General features: G+C 40.2%; 1 protein-coding gene across 1 annotated transcript in view; it reads right to left on the reverse strand.

Moving 5' to 3' along the window:
* LOC126237499 (E3 ubiquitin-protein ligase UBR5) overlaps positions 1-15,766 on the reverse strand; it is a 370,559-nt gene that overhangs the window by 122,312 nt on the left and 232,481 nt on the right. Inside the window, exons 32-34 of the mRNA XM_049947657.1 lie at positions 8,230-8,456; positions 7,410-7,734; positions 6,413-6,716 (exon numbers count right to left, since the gene is read on the reverse strand). Coding sequence (XP_049803614.1) covers positions 6,413-6,716; positions 7,410-7,734; positions 8,230-8,456 — 856 coding nt within the window. The remainder of the gene's footprint in view (positions 1-6,412; positions 6,717-7,409; positions 7,735-8,229; positions 8,457-15,766) is intronic.

Raw genomic sequence — 15,766 nt, forward strand, 5'->3', positions numbered from 1 at the left:
CTCCAAAACACACAACATTCCACCTCTGTGCCACACAGTGGTCACTGAAGCATGCCCAGAGTTTATGGTGACAGAGCGCTGGCATCTCTTTGAAACCCTGTGGTTGAAAGCCTGTACGCAGCAAGCAAACATTGAGACTCTGAGGGAGGAACAGACGATGACTGCCATCTATGGTTTGAGATCCAGAGTGTATATACGGACAAGGAAAAAAATCCCAGGTTTCCCAGTTAAAAAACACACTTTTTCCCAGGTGAAAATAGACTTCTTCCATGTTAAGCGACAGTATACTTTCCCATGGAACTGTTTATGAATCCTTTCAATGGTTTTTTTACATCATTGGCATAGAGCTTCCAGCCACCACTTCAGAAAACAAAACCTACCAAAAAAATTATATATATATATATATATATATATATATATATATATATATATATATATATATATATATATATATATATATATAAAAAGTGTCTTGAGAAGATCTTTGATGTGCAGCAGTAAGTACTTGCATGTTTTTATTTTAAAATATGCTACATATTTTCGTAATTACGAAAGTATAAATTTGAATTCCACCAAACTTGGAGCGTTAATTTCTAAGGCATTGAAAATGAGGTTGCAATGCACTTTTGTAAGCCAATCATAGCTCGTGTCACATGATCTCCCCAGCCGATGACAGCAGATATTGAGAGCACAGGACATGGGATGTGTTCAGCCAATAGCAACATCACTGTTAAGCAGTGCGAACACACAAATAGGAAAAGTTAATAGCTTAAATTAATATACAAGTTTAGCTACTAGAGAAGCTAAGCTTTCACATGTAATATTGGTCTTTTTTGGCGTGTATTACACTTTAAGATACATCACACAAATGTGCCAGTAAAATTTAAAATAATGACATAAATGTCTGGTCTTCTGGGCTCGAAATTCTTCTAAGTGGCCAGTCCTGAAAGTGCTAAGTTTTAAACAAGTGTCAAACACTCTGTGATTCAAGAAATTTATTGCACATTCTCACATGTAATGTAATTCATCTTGTGCAAAAGAAAATTTACTTTTAAAGTAACAGTTTTCAAACCACCATTAGCAATTTTTTCCCAAGACGTGTTAGAAATAGGTTCATTTCAGCAACTGCCAGAGAACACCAAAAAACAGATGTTACTGGGCTTGCACAGCTATGATGGCATAGGAAGTCCTTATGTTCGTATGTATGCATGAAGCTTTAGGATATCTCACATTACGTCATAAAAGAAACAGGCCATGAGAGGATACTCCAACAGCATCGGAATTTCATAAACCATACTAAAATGTGCACATTCGTATGTCCAGATTCATAATGAAGTAGGCCCCAACATGACATTAAGCTTTTCAGTGTGGTTTTTGGGAAGTAAATTCCCTTGGAGTATCAGTACTGTACTATCTCATGTTTGGTTCTTTATCATGGCAAAGTGCAATACATGCCAAAAGATGAAACCGTGCACTTGAAATTCAGTGAACAGTTGGAACTATCCTATACTGTGGAATGAAACCCTTCATTTCAAATAAACTGACTGCCTCAGCGAAAAAGATTAATAAAAGCCAAATTTCCATAGCAAGTCAAAAATGTGGAAATAAAATAAAATCATAAAACTTAAACTAATAATATATTTCAGCCCTCTGTAATTATGTGAAAGTACTTTAATTCACTTGATAGCGCCTGGCCACAGAAATCCGTTTTGTTTTCATTTGACATGAGAGCTGTACATGAAGAGGAGACAGTGAAGCCACTAAAAGTAGACACGGGTTACATGAAGACTACCCCATCCCCACTACAACTCAAGACTGCTCTGGGCATGTGCAAATCTGTCAGATTGGATGCGCCATGAAAATTTCTCTGATTAGCATCTGGCTTCGTGTAGTCAGATGCGGGAGAAGGTACTGCTCATATGGAACAGAACTGTGCATGCGCACGAGTCCGCTGGCAACTGCTCAAACTAAACTAATTCAAACAGTTGTGATGCCACTGTCATCAGAAGCAGTTTGTTGTTATGAAGTACTGCATAGTCTTCATCCTAAGGCCTTTGACACATTTTGCTATTGGCAGATGCTTGTGGGTACACAGTAATTTTTTGTGGTTTTATTTTGGTGTTTTTCTCTTGTTTGTTTTTTATTGCTGCAGTATTATTCTGCAGTTGTGGGATACAGTAATAGTTCAATAGAGTATCAGTTCTTCCCAGTCAAAATTACAAAAATAACTGAAAACTAAACCAATGAAAAATTCCCATGTTTTTCCTGGATGAAAAAATTCCCGGGTATTTCCAGGGGCGTAGACATCCTAGAGATAGTACTTAGATCATTCCAGTGACTGGCAGATATCATCAGCACTCACAGAGTTTCAATGAAGCTAACGATCTGTATCATTGGCCTCAGAACTGATTGTGGCCCTCTAGTTCTGAGTCAAATAGAACCAGAGACTTCAAATGAACTGTGAGGTGCTAGGCCACAACTTGTTATACTTATGCTACAGTGCAGAGAACTGTTGGATCCTCAAATGGATTGTATGTGCACTGCACATTACAGGCTGCTACTCAGGTAGCTGAGCCAGTCTCCATCCAGTCCAGATAGCAGCAGCAGTTAGAGAGCCTGAAGCATTGGTGTAACATCAAACAAAATACTTTCACAGGTTAGAGTATGAAAATCCTACTGATTAATTGATGAAACATTCACAGCCAAGAGCTGAGTTTGAAGCGACAAAACTAAAACAATAATAGAAGCAGAAAGCTGGTTAAAACTAGAAATTAATAGGTCTGAGATTTTTTAGGAAATTTTAACTGAATGTTGAAAGAATAGGCTAATGAGAAATGGAGGTGGTGTACACAGCACAGCAAACAAAAAAACTCGAATCCACAGAGATAGAAATTGAAGTTGCATGTGAGATTTTTTTGGGCATAAGCTTTTAATTGAATGTTTGTACTAAGCACCAGACTCATTCCAAAATGTAACAGGGATACGACTCAGTGCAATGACAAAAAAATATAGATAACAGTGTCAGCTGAAATTGCCAATTTCAAAAGAGCTCCAGGGCCTGATAGAATACTCACAAGATTATATAGAGAATTTTCAACTGAATTAAACTCTAATATACCATACATAACAAACAAAAAACTGTGTCAACTATTTGAAGAAGTCACAGTTCAAACTCATCTACAAGAAGAGCAGCAAAAGTGATCCATCAAACTTTCATCCTATCAGACTAACATGCATAGGTTGCAGAATCCTCAAACATAATTATCGCCTTCATCCCAACCAGCATGGATTAATAAAACACTAATCATTTGACATCCTTTTGCAATTTTCACCTTATGACATCCTGAAATCCACACATCTGGGTAGACAGGTAACGCAGAACTTTTTTACTTCTGAAAAGCATTTGATTCAATGCCACACCTATGCTTATTGTTGAAATCAATATCCCGTAAAATTTACAACCGGATTGGAGATTTCTTGGTAGGGAGAATGCAGCATGGTATCTCATTTGGGGAGTCATTGATAGAAGCAGAAGTGAACTCTGGTCTGCAACAGGAAGTCTGTCGAAACACATGCTGTTCAAATTGTATATATTAATGGCAGTGTACACAATACTAACAGTAACCGCAAAATTTCTGAAGATGATGCAGTTATCTAAGCGAAGCACTATCTGAAGAAAGCTACAAACTCATCCAGTCAGACCCTGATAAGTTTTCTGTGTGGTGAGAAGTTTGCAACTCCCTTTAAACGTAAAGAAATATAAAATTTTATACTTTATAAAATGAAAAAAATTTGTGTTCTACAATTGCAACAACAACAAGTCACAATTGGAATCAGTAAACTCCCACAAATATCTGGATGCAACAATTTCCAGGGGGGCAGATACTGAAAGATCATATAGACTAAGCTGTAGGCATAGCAGGACAATATAGCCAGTCTACAATGGAGATTGTTGACAAACCACTTGGGTGACCGATCATACAACGCTGCTCAAGTTTATAAGACCTGTACTAAACAGGACTAATGGGATGTCGAATACATACAAATAATGGCAGCACAAATGGTCACAGGGTTGCGGCACCCTTGGTAGAGAGTGACAAGACGTGCAGAAAAAATGGAACTGGCAGACACCTACAGATAGATGCAAACAATGCCCTAATGGCCAACACATTTCAAAAAACAGCTTGTAAGGATGAACCTAGGAACATACAACCACCCCCTATGTATTGCTACTGTAGGGATTGTGAAGACAAGATTACGACTACCTACAGCGCATACAGAGATGTTTAAGCAATTCTCCTTTTTGCACTCAGTACATGAATGGAATGGGAAGAAGCCCTATAACTGGCACAACAGGAAACTCTAACTGTCACGCACTTATCAGTGGCCTGCACAGAGTACATAGTGATGCAATAAAGGAAAGATGTACAGTAAGTAAGTATGCCTAGCACTACCCCCTCCCTTACACTTCTGGAACTGAAGGGACTTATTTCAATGCGGTGCACAATACAATTTGTGAACTTTGATGTATATTTTTGTATACTTCTCTAACAACAGCAAACTCTTTGCCTTTACAAATGTCTGCTTGTGTCTGTGTATGTGCAGATGGATGTGTGTGTGTGTGTGTGTGTGTGTGTGTGTGTGTGTGTGTGTGTGTGTGTGTGTGCACGCGCGCGCGCCCGCGCAAGTGTATACCTGTCATTTTTCCCCCCTAAGGTAACTCTTTCCGCTCCCGGGATTGGAATGACTCCTTACCCTCTCCCTTAAAACACACATCCTTTCGTCTTTCCCTCTCCTTCCCTCTTTCCTGATGAAGCAACCGTTGGTTGCGAAAGCTTGAATTTTGTGTGTATGTTTGTGTGTCTATCGGCCTGCCAGCGCTTTCGTATGGTAAGTCACATCATCTTTGTTTTTAGATATATTTTTCGCGCGTGGAACGTTTCCCTCTATTATATTCATAAAGTAAGTAATCTGATACATTATTCAGGAGCATTTCCTCTTTTCTATCCTCAGCTGCTTTTTCACATAGAGAGAGGCAAAATGATAATCTGAAAGAAAGTTGCTACTCACCATATAGTGGAGATGCTGAATCGCAGATAGGCATAACAAAAATGGACCACAAGCGGGCGGGCGTGCACACACACACACACACACACACACACACACACACACACACACACAAACGCGCGCGCGCGCGCGACCACAATCTGTCTCAGCTGAAGCCACACTACGAGCAGCAGCAGCAGCAGCAGCAGCAGCAGCAGCAGTGCATGACAGGAAAGGCAATTGGATGGGGGTAAGGAGGACACTGGAGGGGATGGGGGATTTCCATTGTTTAATTTGAAAGAAACAGTTATGAAAGAATAAAGGAAGAAACTTGCAACACATTGAAACTTCAAGTAGGTTTGAGATGTCTGCTCAGATGCAACTGACAGTGCAGTGCACTGCCCACTGAAGGCTGGTATCCACGTTTCTTGTCTGGTCTGACACACAGTTGTAACTTGTCACAAGTGACCAATACTGTATACACTCAGCTAGAGTGTAAAATCTTGACATCTCAGTTTACAAATAAAGTATAATGTTTAGTAGAGGCATGAGCACTGACAGAAAATTTCAATTTCAACAATAAAAATACATGGCAATATCTCAAAACAAATGGTGACTGCAAATAGAAGTTCTGCAATAAGCACAGTAATCTTATAATAAAAGCCTGCTACTGCATATATTGTTTTAATTTTTAGCAAAACTTTATTTTTGTTTAGTTTTAATCAGCATGTATCACCAAAACGCATATTCTTGTTATATACGAGTTGTTCTTCCAGTTATCGAACACCTACCACAAAAAATGAAAAGTTTGTTTTGAAACATATTTTAAAATTATGAAAATTTAGTAACCTGTAACTAAGGTGTCTTCTTTATTTTACTTTTTCCTTGCCTTCATCTTGCATCGTCACGGGTTCAGCAATTATTTATGGATTTGGAAATGTGTGGTACGGGTTGCTGTATGACTAGTGTTCTTTCCTGCATGAACGTCATCTCCACTGCAGTCTTCAAATTAGATTCGACAATTATTTGACTACTGTTCTTTTTATTTCACTCTACTGAGAAAAAATTATGACACACTGTATTTTGAATGGCCTTTAAATGTGTGGGTTTTTTTTATTTTTTTATTTTTTTTATGCAAGTACAACAGTAACACCGAAAATTGGTGGGTCACTGTTTACAGAATATTATGTCTTTCTTTTAACTTCAAAGCACATAGGTAAGAGCTGGGCAGGTAACTGGAAAATGTCTGGGCTGTCAAATTTTACTGGGCTGTCTGGAACAGCTGATACCACTATCAATTTCCCAACTTGTATTCAAGGTTAAGCTTTCCTTTTTAAAAGTAGAATACCCAAAGAATGCAACAAACCTTGGAAATGACACAATATCCTTTGCAGGTGCAGCAACAGAGCCTTCAGCTGCACGGGTTCCTTGCAAGGGCGCACCCGGAACTGCAGAATTTGTGCCTTCTGCAGGAACAACTGGAGCAGGAGCAGGAGTAGCTGCGGCAACGCTGGCCGCTGGCTGGGGTGAGGAGTGCGGCTGCGGCGCTGCCGGACCCAAGTGTGTTGAGCTCACAGTGGCTGCCGGGCCACAGTCCGAAGACCTCGTTGATAGTCCCAGTCGTGTTGGCAGTACTTCCAGGGGGTTGCATATACCTGGAGTGCTGACACCTGCCACATTCATGACCCAGTTAGTTCACAGCTACTAAAATGAGAAGATGTGGTTCACGATTTGTTTATATTGATTGTGACATTTTACTGCCATAAAACAGTAATTATTACTGTTTGGAAAACAGTAAAAGAAATTTTAGATAGACAAAAGAAAACACAATGCTTCCGTGAAAACTGAATATTACGGTGAAGGTGAGAAACAAAGACAAATCAGAAAGATTTATTTTCCAAAGAAAGGCTTCAATATAATGTGACTTCGCAGTCACAACATGTGTTTTTCTATTACTTGGAATTGCCACACTTTCCACAAGCCAGTGTTTCCTTACATCACCAAACAACTCAGACTACAGAACTAAAATCTGAAACAGAACTAGAGTTTCTATACAAAATGCCAAAACAGGAGTAGCTGAAATGAACTGCCCCCCCCCCTTTCCCCTCAAGCTACGCACGCGGCCCCCCCCCACTCTCTCTCTCTCTCTCTCTCTCTCTCTCTCTCTCTCTCTCTCTCTCTCTTAGGAAGCACAAATTGCTCTTTAGAAGTCACTTTGTCGGGAGAATAAATAGGAAAAACAAACATTAAGCTGTGCTTTTGCTAAAAGAAGGAAGGAAGTTGTTCCAGTCACAACAAACACTCTACCAATAGTAATGTAGTAATACATAAAATAACAACAAATTAACTACTTTAAACCATACCTGCTGCAGGTGGTACTGTTATAGGTTGTTTAGGCATCCCAAAGAGTTCTTCACGACGAGCATTAGGCTGCAGTAAGTGAGGCTGGTCTGCAAGAGGCAATGCCTCTGCCATCGGAGTATCAAATGGGTCTGGCGGTGGACAGCCTAAGCATAGAGTTGAGTCAGATCGCTGTAAGAAAGGGTTTTTGCGTCCCTTTCCAGCAGGTCCCACACCAGATATTCCAGAAAGGGGAGGCGCAGACACTTCCTGATCATCTAGTGAATCGGTCTCCATAGCTGCTGTATGGCTCAACTCATCATCAGCCTCCTCATTATCATTTTCATCCTGAAATTTAAATATCTGCATTTGCCTTAAACAACAAATTTTGTATTTTAAGGTTATCTTGACAAAAGTGTGCAAGAAAAAACTTCAAAAGATGTTGTTATGGCAACAGAAAAGAAGACGCAGAAATACATAACAGAGATGTTGCGAGACTCAATTAAAGAAAACTTTGCAAGTTTGGCTCTATCAGTTTTGTCTCTTGCCCACCAAAACTGCCTTTTTTTATAATTTTTATGCTAATGTTACACTTTTAAGAATCCACTGTCCAAGAACTCACTTTGTAGCACCAAGAGGTAAACTGAATTCAAAGTGTAAAATTTGTTTACAGTTACGTGTTAAATAGATGCTACAATCTTTATGTTTTGGCACACCATTACCACAGAAAATATTTGCTATACAAAACAAAAAATTAAAACTTCACGGTGATGTGTGTGAAACCAGACAAAATACAAAACTTGCAGATATAATGAGTTCATAACTGTGCAAGTGCTGTAGTACCTGGTCATTCCATGATTCCATTGGCATGCCATCTCTCAAGACTTCAGCATCTGCCGTCTCAGTTCCAGAACGCATATAGTATATTAGTGCATCAAACACATATGCTATATGTTTCAGAGCAGACACATCTAATATCGGCAAGCTGTCAAGATGTTCACCATTGTGTGCTCTCATAAGGGAGAGACAGTATGACAGGAACTCCCGGCGAGCTGAATGAGGATCAGCAGCTACATGAAATGGACGAGCAAAAGACATCAATTGATATACAGAGGATTATCTCTAACTTATTTCTCGTCTAACAGTAATGATGGGGAAAAAAAATCTGTCCGTGCATCTTACATAGAAAATGAGACACTAGGTTAACCATAAAGATTTCGAACATACACAATAGCACTAATAAATAAACTCACAATCAAGAGGGCCTCATATTTGTGTGTGTGTGTGTGTGTGTGTGTGTGTGTGTGTGTAGGGGAGTGGCACAGACAAACAGAACCCCTAGAGTTTTGAACTACCCATTGGTTTTAATTCAGGAAAGAAGTAAGATTACGAGATCTTGGGATGACAATGCCAGAAGTGGTTCACATACTTGGGCTGGACAATAATCTGTGTGCACTTGAGCTCATTGCTCTCCAAATGTGAATCTAGTGTACTACAACACAGAGCTGCCTCATTCAGTGGATATGATGGAGTAGGCTACATTTTGTAAAGTAAGTCAAGAATAATTCACAAGGCATGATGGTGAAGTACAGAATAATTAAAAGAAAATGCATGCGAATGAGAGTCAGAAGCCAGAAAGATACTCAGCTACATCTACTAACACACCTTGCAAAGCACTGTTAACTGTACTTCCCACTGTATCACGTATGAGGGTTCCTTTCTGTTTCTTTCATATTAAGGGTGCGAGAAAAATGTTTAAATGCACCTTGTGCATGATGTGTTTACATTAATTTTGTCTTTGCAGTTCCTATAGGAAAGATATGTAAATAATGGTAGTGTATTTTTATAGTCTTCACTTAAATTGGTTCTTCAAACATGATGCAATTATTGTTTAACATTTGATGTTGCACCTGTAACTTTGATCCAGTAGCAGAACGAGAGATAAGAGGAAAACTGGTGGTGGTGGTGGTGGTTGGTTGGTTTCTCATGTGAATCAAGACAGTCATTAGTGTAATATGTTGTTAGAATACACTTGGTGGACCGTAACTCCACTGAAAAAAATTTGGAAGCTGGTAGGGACCCGTGGCTCTGGGTACTCATTACACAGGAATTGAATTTCATTTGCTTCGTATCCCCATTTATCTTTGTATCTGTATTGCACTGAAAATATCTATACAACTGTGCGAATGTTGATAGTACACTGAGGTGACAAAAGTCATGGGACAGCAATGTGCACATATATAGGGGTGATAGTATTGGGATCACAAGGTATAGAAGGACAGTGCATTTCCAGAGGTGCCATTTGTTCTCAGGTATGTATGTGAAAAGGTTTCCAACATTGTAATGGCTGAAAGACAGGGGTTAACAGGCTTTGAATGTGGAATGGTAGTTGGACTCATGGGACACTCCATTTCAGAAATCGTTAGAAAATTCAATATCCCGAGTTCTACAGTGTCAACAGTGTTCCAAGAACATGAAATTTTAGGCAGTACCTCTAAACATGGGCAACACTGGCCGATGGACTTCATTTAATGATCAAGAATTTGTGTAAGATGTCAGTACTAACAGACAAGCGACATCGTGTGACATAACCACAGAAATCAATGTGAGACATATGACGAACATATCCATTAGGCAATGTGCCAGCTGGTAGTAGCTCCATTATGGTGTGGGCTGTATTTACATGGAGTGGGCTGGGTCCACTGGTGCAAATGAACTGATTGCTGACTGGAAACGGTTACGTTCAGCTACTTGGGGACCTTTTGCAGACATTCATGGATGCCCCGAAGAACAATGGAACTTTTTATGGATGACAACGCGCCATGTCACCAGGCCACAATTGTTTACAATTGATTTGATGAACATTCCGGACTACTCGAGAGAATGGTCTGGTCACTCAGATCGTCCGACACTAATCTCGTCGAACATTTATAGGAAATATTCAAGAGGAAAGATTATGTGCAAAATCCTGCAGCAGTGACACTTTCACAATTATGGACAGCTATAGTGGCATCCTGGCTCAATATTTCCACAGGCGACTTCCAACGACTTGTTGAGTCAGTGCCACATCCAGTGGCATCCTTCAACTGCATGATGCCACGAGTAGCAAAAAAAGGCAAATATATTAATGTCAGTTCTGATGGTCTTCTCGCATGTTTGGAAAAATGTACCAATTTCACTGTAGGTGTTTAGATGCAGAAAATTGTGCATGTTCTTAAATGTCCTGGACAACACATTCCCTGTCACCATCAAAAATTCACTCAAATATCTTCCGAATTTTCTATATACAGTACAGACGCTTTTAACCAAATTTCAAGGGACTGAAAAACAGCCAATTTGGTTTAATGAAGTTTGAATTAAAGAGTAATGTCAAGCCATCCTGGGCTTACATTTTAGATAATGCCCACCTGCACAACACCAGAGTTTCTACTTCCTGTCTTCATGCTTGCCAAATGCTATCTTGGCCAACAAGGTTGCTGGATCTATCCCCAATTGAGAAAATTTGGAGCATTTTGGACAGGGTCCACAAATCAACTAAGAATTTTGATGATCCAGTGCACCAATTGGGCGGAATTTGGCATGGTACCCCTCAGGAGGACATCAAACAACTCTATTAATCGATGTCAATCAAAATAACTGCTTGCATAAGGGAAAGAGATGGATCAATGTTTCACTGAACTGTTCACTTTTTGAACCTCTCTAGCTTGCAAATAATCATCTATTTCTTTCTGAAATTGTAGTCATTAGTTTATCTGTACTTGTACGTCATACATATACTGATATCCGTCACATTCAATTAATTCCTTCATGGTCTGTCATTTTCTTTTCTTTTCTTGGAATGTATGTTGCAGATAGCTTACAGTACATTCCAATGTGGAACTGTTTCTTGTAGTTCGATTGTACTGATGTAGGTCTTAACAAGTCAGCGCCCATAATTATGCTCCATTGAGGTGATTATCTCTCGATCCAATGGATGCAGACGGCTTGTGGTGTTAGCTGATATAAGTGCACAGCTTCGAGGACGACTACCATGTTCGGAAGTTGCAGAGCATCCAAACTGATTTGCCAACCAGTGGTCCAGATGTTAGTGAAATTTCTCTCCTCTTCTCAGCCATCTGTTTTTGAAAGTTCAAGAGTCAGCTATGGAACACAGATTTGGTCATCGTAACTTTATTGTTAGTCTCGACCTAATATGGCAGATTGAATAGGTTGACATTTTTGAAACAACTTGGAATTTTTGTGTTTTCCAATCATGAGCTTCTGAGGATCAGCTGAATTACAACGCAAGACCAGCATCAGTCTCTCTTTGCTGTGTTTTCCTCCATGACATTTTTTGCCAATAATAACCCATAACCACAAGAACCAGTCACAACAGTACAGTATTCTTAAACTCTCATCTAAAGCACTCTCCCCTACTGAATTATCTGTATTATCCAAGGGTCTTACTTTCAACCCTAAATCTACCTTTGATCATGCTGCTTTGGTGAAGGACCTACATTCCTTCACATGTAATGTCAACTGGAAATATCACATGGCAACCTAATCCCAAAACCTTTACAACAGCAAACCTGACACTGAACCCTGCCTTGGAACAGTTCCAACCACGATCCCAACATGATCCACCACCACTCCTCAAAATCATCTCTTACAATCCTCCTGAGAATTCCTCACATACAGTATTGCTTCACAGACCATCCTCAAGTCCCTACAACATGATCCTAACATGTCCTCTGCAGAACTTTAGTCTCTTCATTCCCTAAAACTGGCGACTCCATCATTATCCTCCCAGCGGACAAAGGATCTACCACTGTTGCACACTGACCAACAGGAGTATGTCAGTGAAGGTCTATGCCAGCTGTCTGACACCTCTACATATGACATCTGTCATCAAGATCCCACACCTGTGATTAAAACTGACCTGCAGTCCGTCCTTAAAACCTCAGGCCTCTCACAAAAACTAACGTCTCAATTCATAGAACTTCTTACTCTACCCAAATCGCAAACCCCCACATTTTATCTTCTTCCTAAGATCCACAAACCCAATCATCCTAGCCATCCTATAGTCACTGGCTTCAAAGCACCCAACGAATGTATATCTGCTTTAGTTGATCAACACTTTCAACCTATAATACAAAGACTTCCCTCCTATATTAAAGACATCAACCATTTTGTAGATTGTCTGAAATCCTTGTTTATCCCACTTCCACCACACACCTTGCATGTACACTGATGTCACCTCCCTCTATACCAACACGCCCACATACATGTCCTGTCTACTGCTGAACATTTCCTTAACCTGCCCCCCACCTGATTCCAAACTTACGACATCCTTCCTACTCATCTTACTCAACTTTATACTTATCAACAACACTTCATCTATGAGGAGCAGAGACATAAGTACATTAGGGGTAGGCCACAGGAACCAGGATGGTTCCTTCCCATGCCAACCTTTTCATGGATCACTTGGAGGGAGATTTCCTGGGACCCATAAGCCTTCAGCCCCTGGTTTGGTTTAGATACACTGATGACATCTTTGCCCTATGGACTCATGGTGAGGCTGACCTGTTAAAATTCCTGGAATCTCTAAACACATTCTCCCAATTAAATTTCATAAGGTCCTATTCAGAATCCCATGCCACTTTTCCTGATGTTGGTCTCATCTTCACCAAAGGCCAGCTACACACTTCTGCCCTCGTTAAACATACTAACAAACAACAGTACTTACATTTGACAGTTACCATCCATTCCATGTCAAATGTATTAGTTCAGATGCAAACTCGTTGCATAAATACACCATTTTCTCTCTCTCTCTCTCTCTCTCTCTCTCTCTCTCTGTCTTTCACCTTATCCTTTACTGGATATAAATACCCCACCAGCCTAGTTCAAAAGCAAATTTCCCATGCCATCACATCCAATCCTGGTACTACTGATCTCTCGAAAAAACGACTTCGGAGTACATCACTGGTCGCTCAGTATTATCCTGATCTTCAATGTATTAATCAGCTATGTCGACAAGGCCATGACTTTTAAAAATCATGGCCTGAAATGAAGTCCATTCTGTCCGCGATATTGCCCACCACATCTAGAATAGCTTTTCGTCACCCTTCCAATGTTCACAATGTTCTTGTCAGACCCTATGCTGCTTCTGTACCTATCCCTATGGCTCCTACTCCCTTGACCGTCCACCTGTAAGACTTGCCCCAAGCATCCCCCTACCACCACCTACACCAGCCCTGTAACTGCAAAATATATACTATGAAAGCAAGAGTCACCTATGAAACAACAAATCATATACCAGTTATTTTGTAAACACTGTTTGGTCTTTTATATCAGCATGACAACTACCAAATAATCAGTTAGGATGAATGGGCATAGGCAGAGGGTGTGCACTTGTCAACACAGAATATCCTGTTGCAGAGTAAGTACAACATGACAGTTGTAACTTTGGTGCCTCTTTCATCACATGCACCATTTGAATTCTTTCTCCAGACACCAGTTTCTGGGAATTCTGCAGGGGGAACTGGCGCTACATGTCCTTGGGTATCTTAACCCACCTGGCACTAATTTATGTTAATTTCTTCCGCCTCAACATTTCTTCACAGTAACTATTCCTTTCTTCACTGTGATTTAGTTTTTTACACCTATCATTTTCTGATCTGTCTATTTTTCACCATTCTCCTCCCATCTCTAAAACATACAATGCACTTAGCTTTTTGCTCTACTAACGCATGCCAATGTTTTAGCAGTAATCTCTGTCTGACATATTACCCTGTCTTCCAACTTCAAGCTCACAGGTTTTCAAATCTCATCCTGTGCAGTCCCCAACAACCAGTCTTTCCTTCTCATCCTGTCCAGTAAGTCTCCGCTGATCGGGGGTTCTGGGTGACTTTTCCACACTCTATCCCTTTTCTTAAAACTCTGCAGTCCTTTTCCTTCCTCTTCAACCCTTCTGCCAAAAGAAGAAACCACTGGCATCGAAAGCTTGCAAAAGTAATACCTTTTTTTAAATACGTGTGTTCTCCTGCTGCCATTTGGTGAGTAGCTTTTTTTTTATCTAAGCAATTACAGACATGATGGCTGTAGATTTTTCAATGCAATTTGGCAGGGAGCGAATAGCTAGTGTGGGTTCATGAGTTTTTCGTTAATTCAATTTTGAAATAACGAGTCTACTGTATATGTGTTGGCTTTTTTTGTGAATAATACATGTTTCAAATGATTGAGTCACAATGCAGCTCTAACTCTGGGCATGCTAGAACCAATGGATACCCCCACTGGTTTCACAGTAAATTTTGCGATTAAAAGCAACAATATCAGTTCAGGGACATCTACGGATTCTAATATTTTTGCAGGGAAAGTTATTTTACTATTTTATTATATTCTGCTTTACGGCAGCTATGACATCACCACTGAAATTACTTATGTAGACTTGAGGAAATCACAATGTATTGCTAGTAAAATGCAGACTATTCAGCTCCCTTGCAACGGAGTCACTTTCCCAAGTAGTAACTATCAACTGAGCTCTAAGACATGATGGTCTTAAGTCCACGTGTGTGTGATAATAGAGGGAAACATTCCACGTGGGAAATATGTCTGCTTGTGAGATGTCTGCTTGTGTGTGTATATGTGTGGATGGATATGTGTGTGTGTGTGCGCGCGAGTGTATACCCGTCCTTTTTTCCCCCTAAGGTAAGTCTTTCCGCTCCCGGGATTGGAATGACTCCTTACCCTCTCCCTTAAAACCCACATCCTTTCGTCTTTCCCTCTCCTTCCCTCTTTCCTGATGAGGCAACAGTTTGTTGCGAAAGCTTGAATTTTGTGTGTGTGTTTGTGTTTGTTTGTGTGTCTATCGACCTGCCAGCGCTTTCGTTCGGTAAGTCACATCATCTTTGTATATATATATAAAAAAAACAAAGATGCTGTGACTTACCAAATGAAAGTGCTGGCAGGTTGACAGACACACAAACAAACACAAACATACACACAAAATTCAAGCTTTCGCAACAAACTGTTGCCTCATCAGGAAAGAGGGAAGGAGAGGGAAAGACGAAAGGATGTGGGTTTTAAGGGAGAGGGTAAGGAGTCATTCCAATCCCGGGAGCGGAAAGACTTACCTTAGGGGCAAAAAAGGACGGGTATACACTCGCACACACACACACACACATATCCATCCACACATATACAGACACAAGCAGACATATTTAAAGACAAAGAGTTTGGGCAGAGATGTCAGTCGAGGCAGAAGTGCAGAGGCAAAGATGTTGTTGAATGACAGGTGAGGTGTGAGTGGCGGCAACTCGAAATTAGCGGAGATTGAGGCCTGGTGGATAACGGGAATAGAGGATATATTGAAGAGCAAGTTCCCATCTCTGGAGTTCTGATA

The sequence above is a fragment of the Schistocerca nitens genome, chromosome 2, assembly GCF_023898315.1.
Source record: "Schistocerca nitens isolate TAMUIC-IGC-003100 chromosome 2, iqSchNite1.1, whole genome shotgun sequence".
Taxonomy (NCBI): Eukaryota; Metazoa; Arthropoda; class Insecta; order Orthoptera; family Acrididae; genus Schistocerca; species Schistocerca nitens.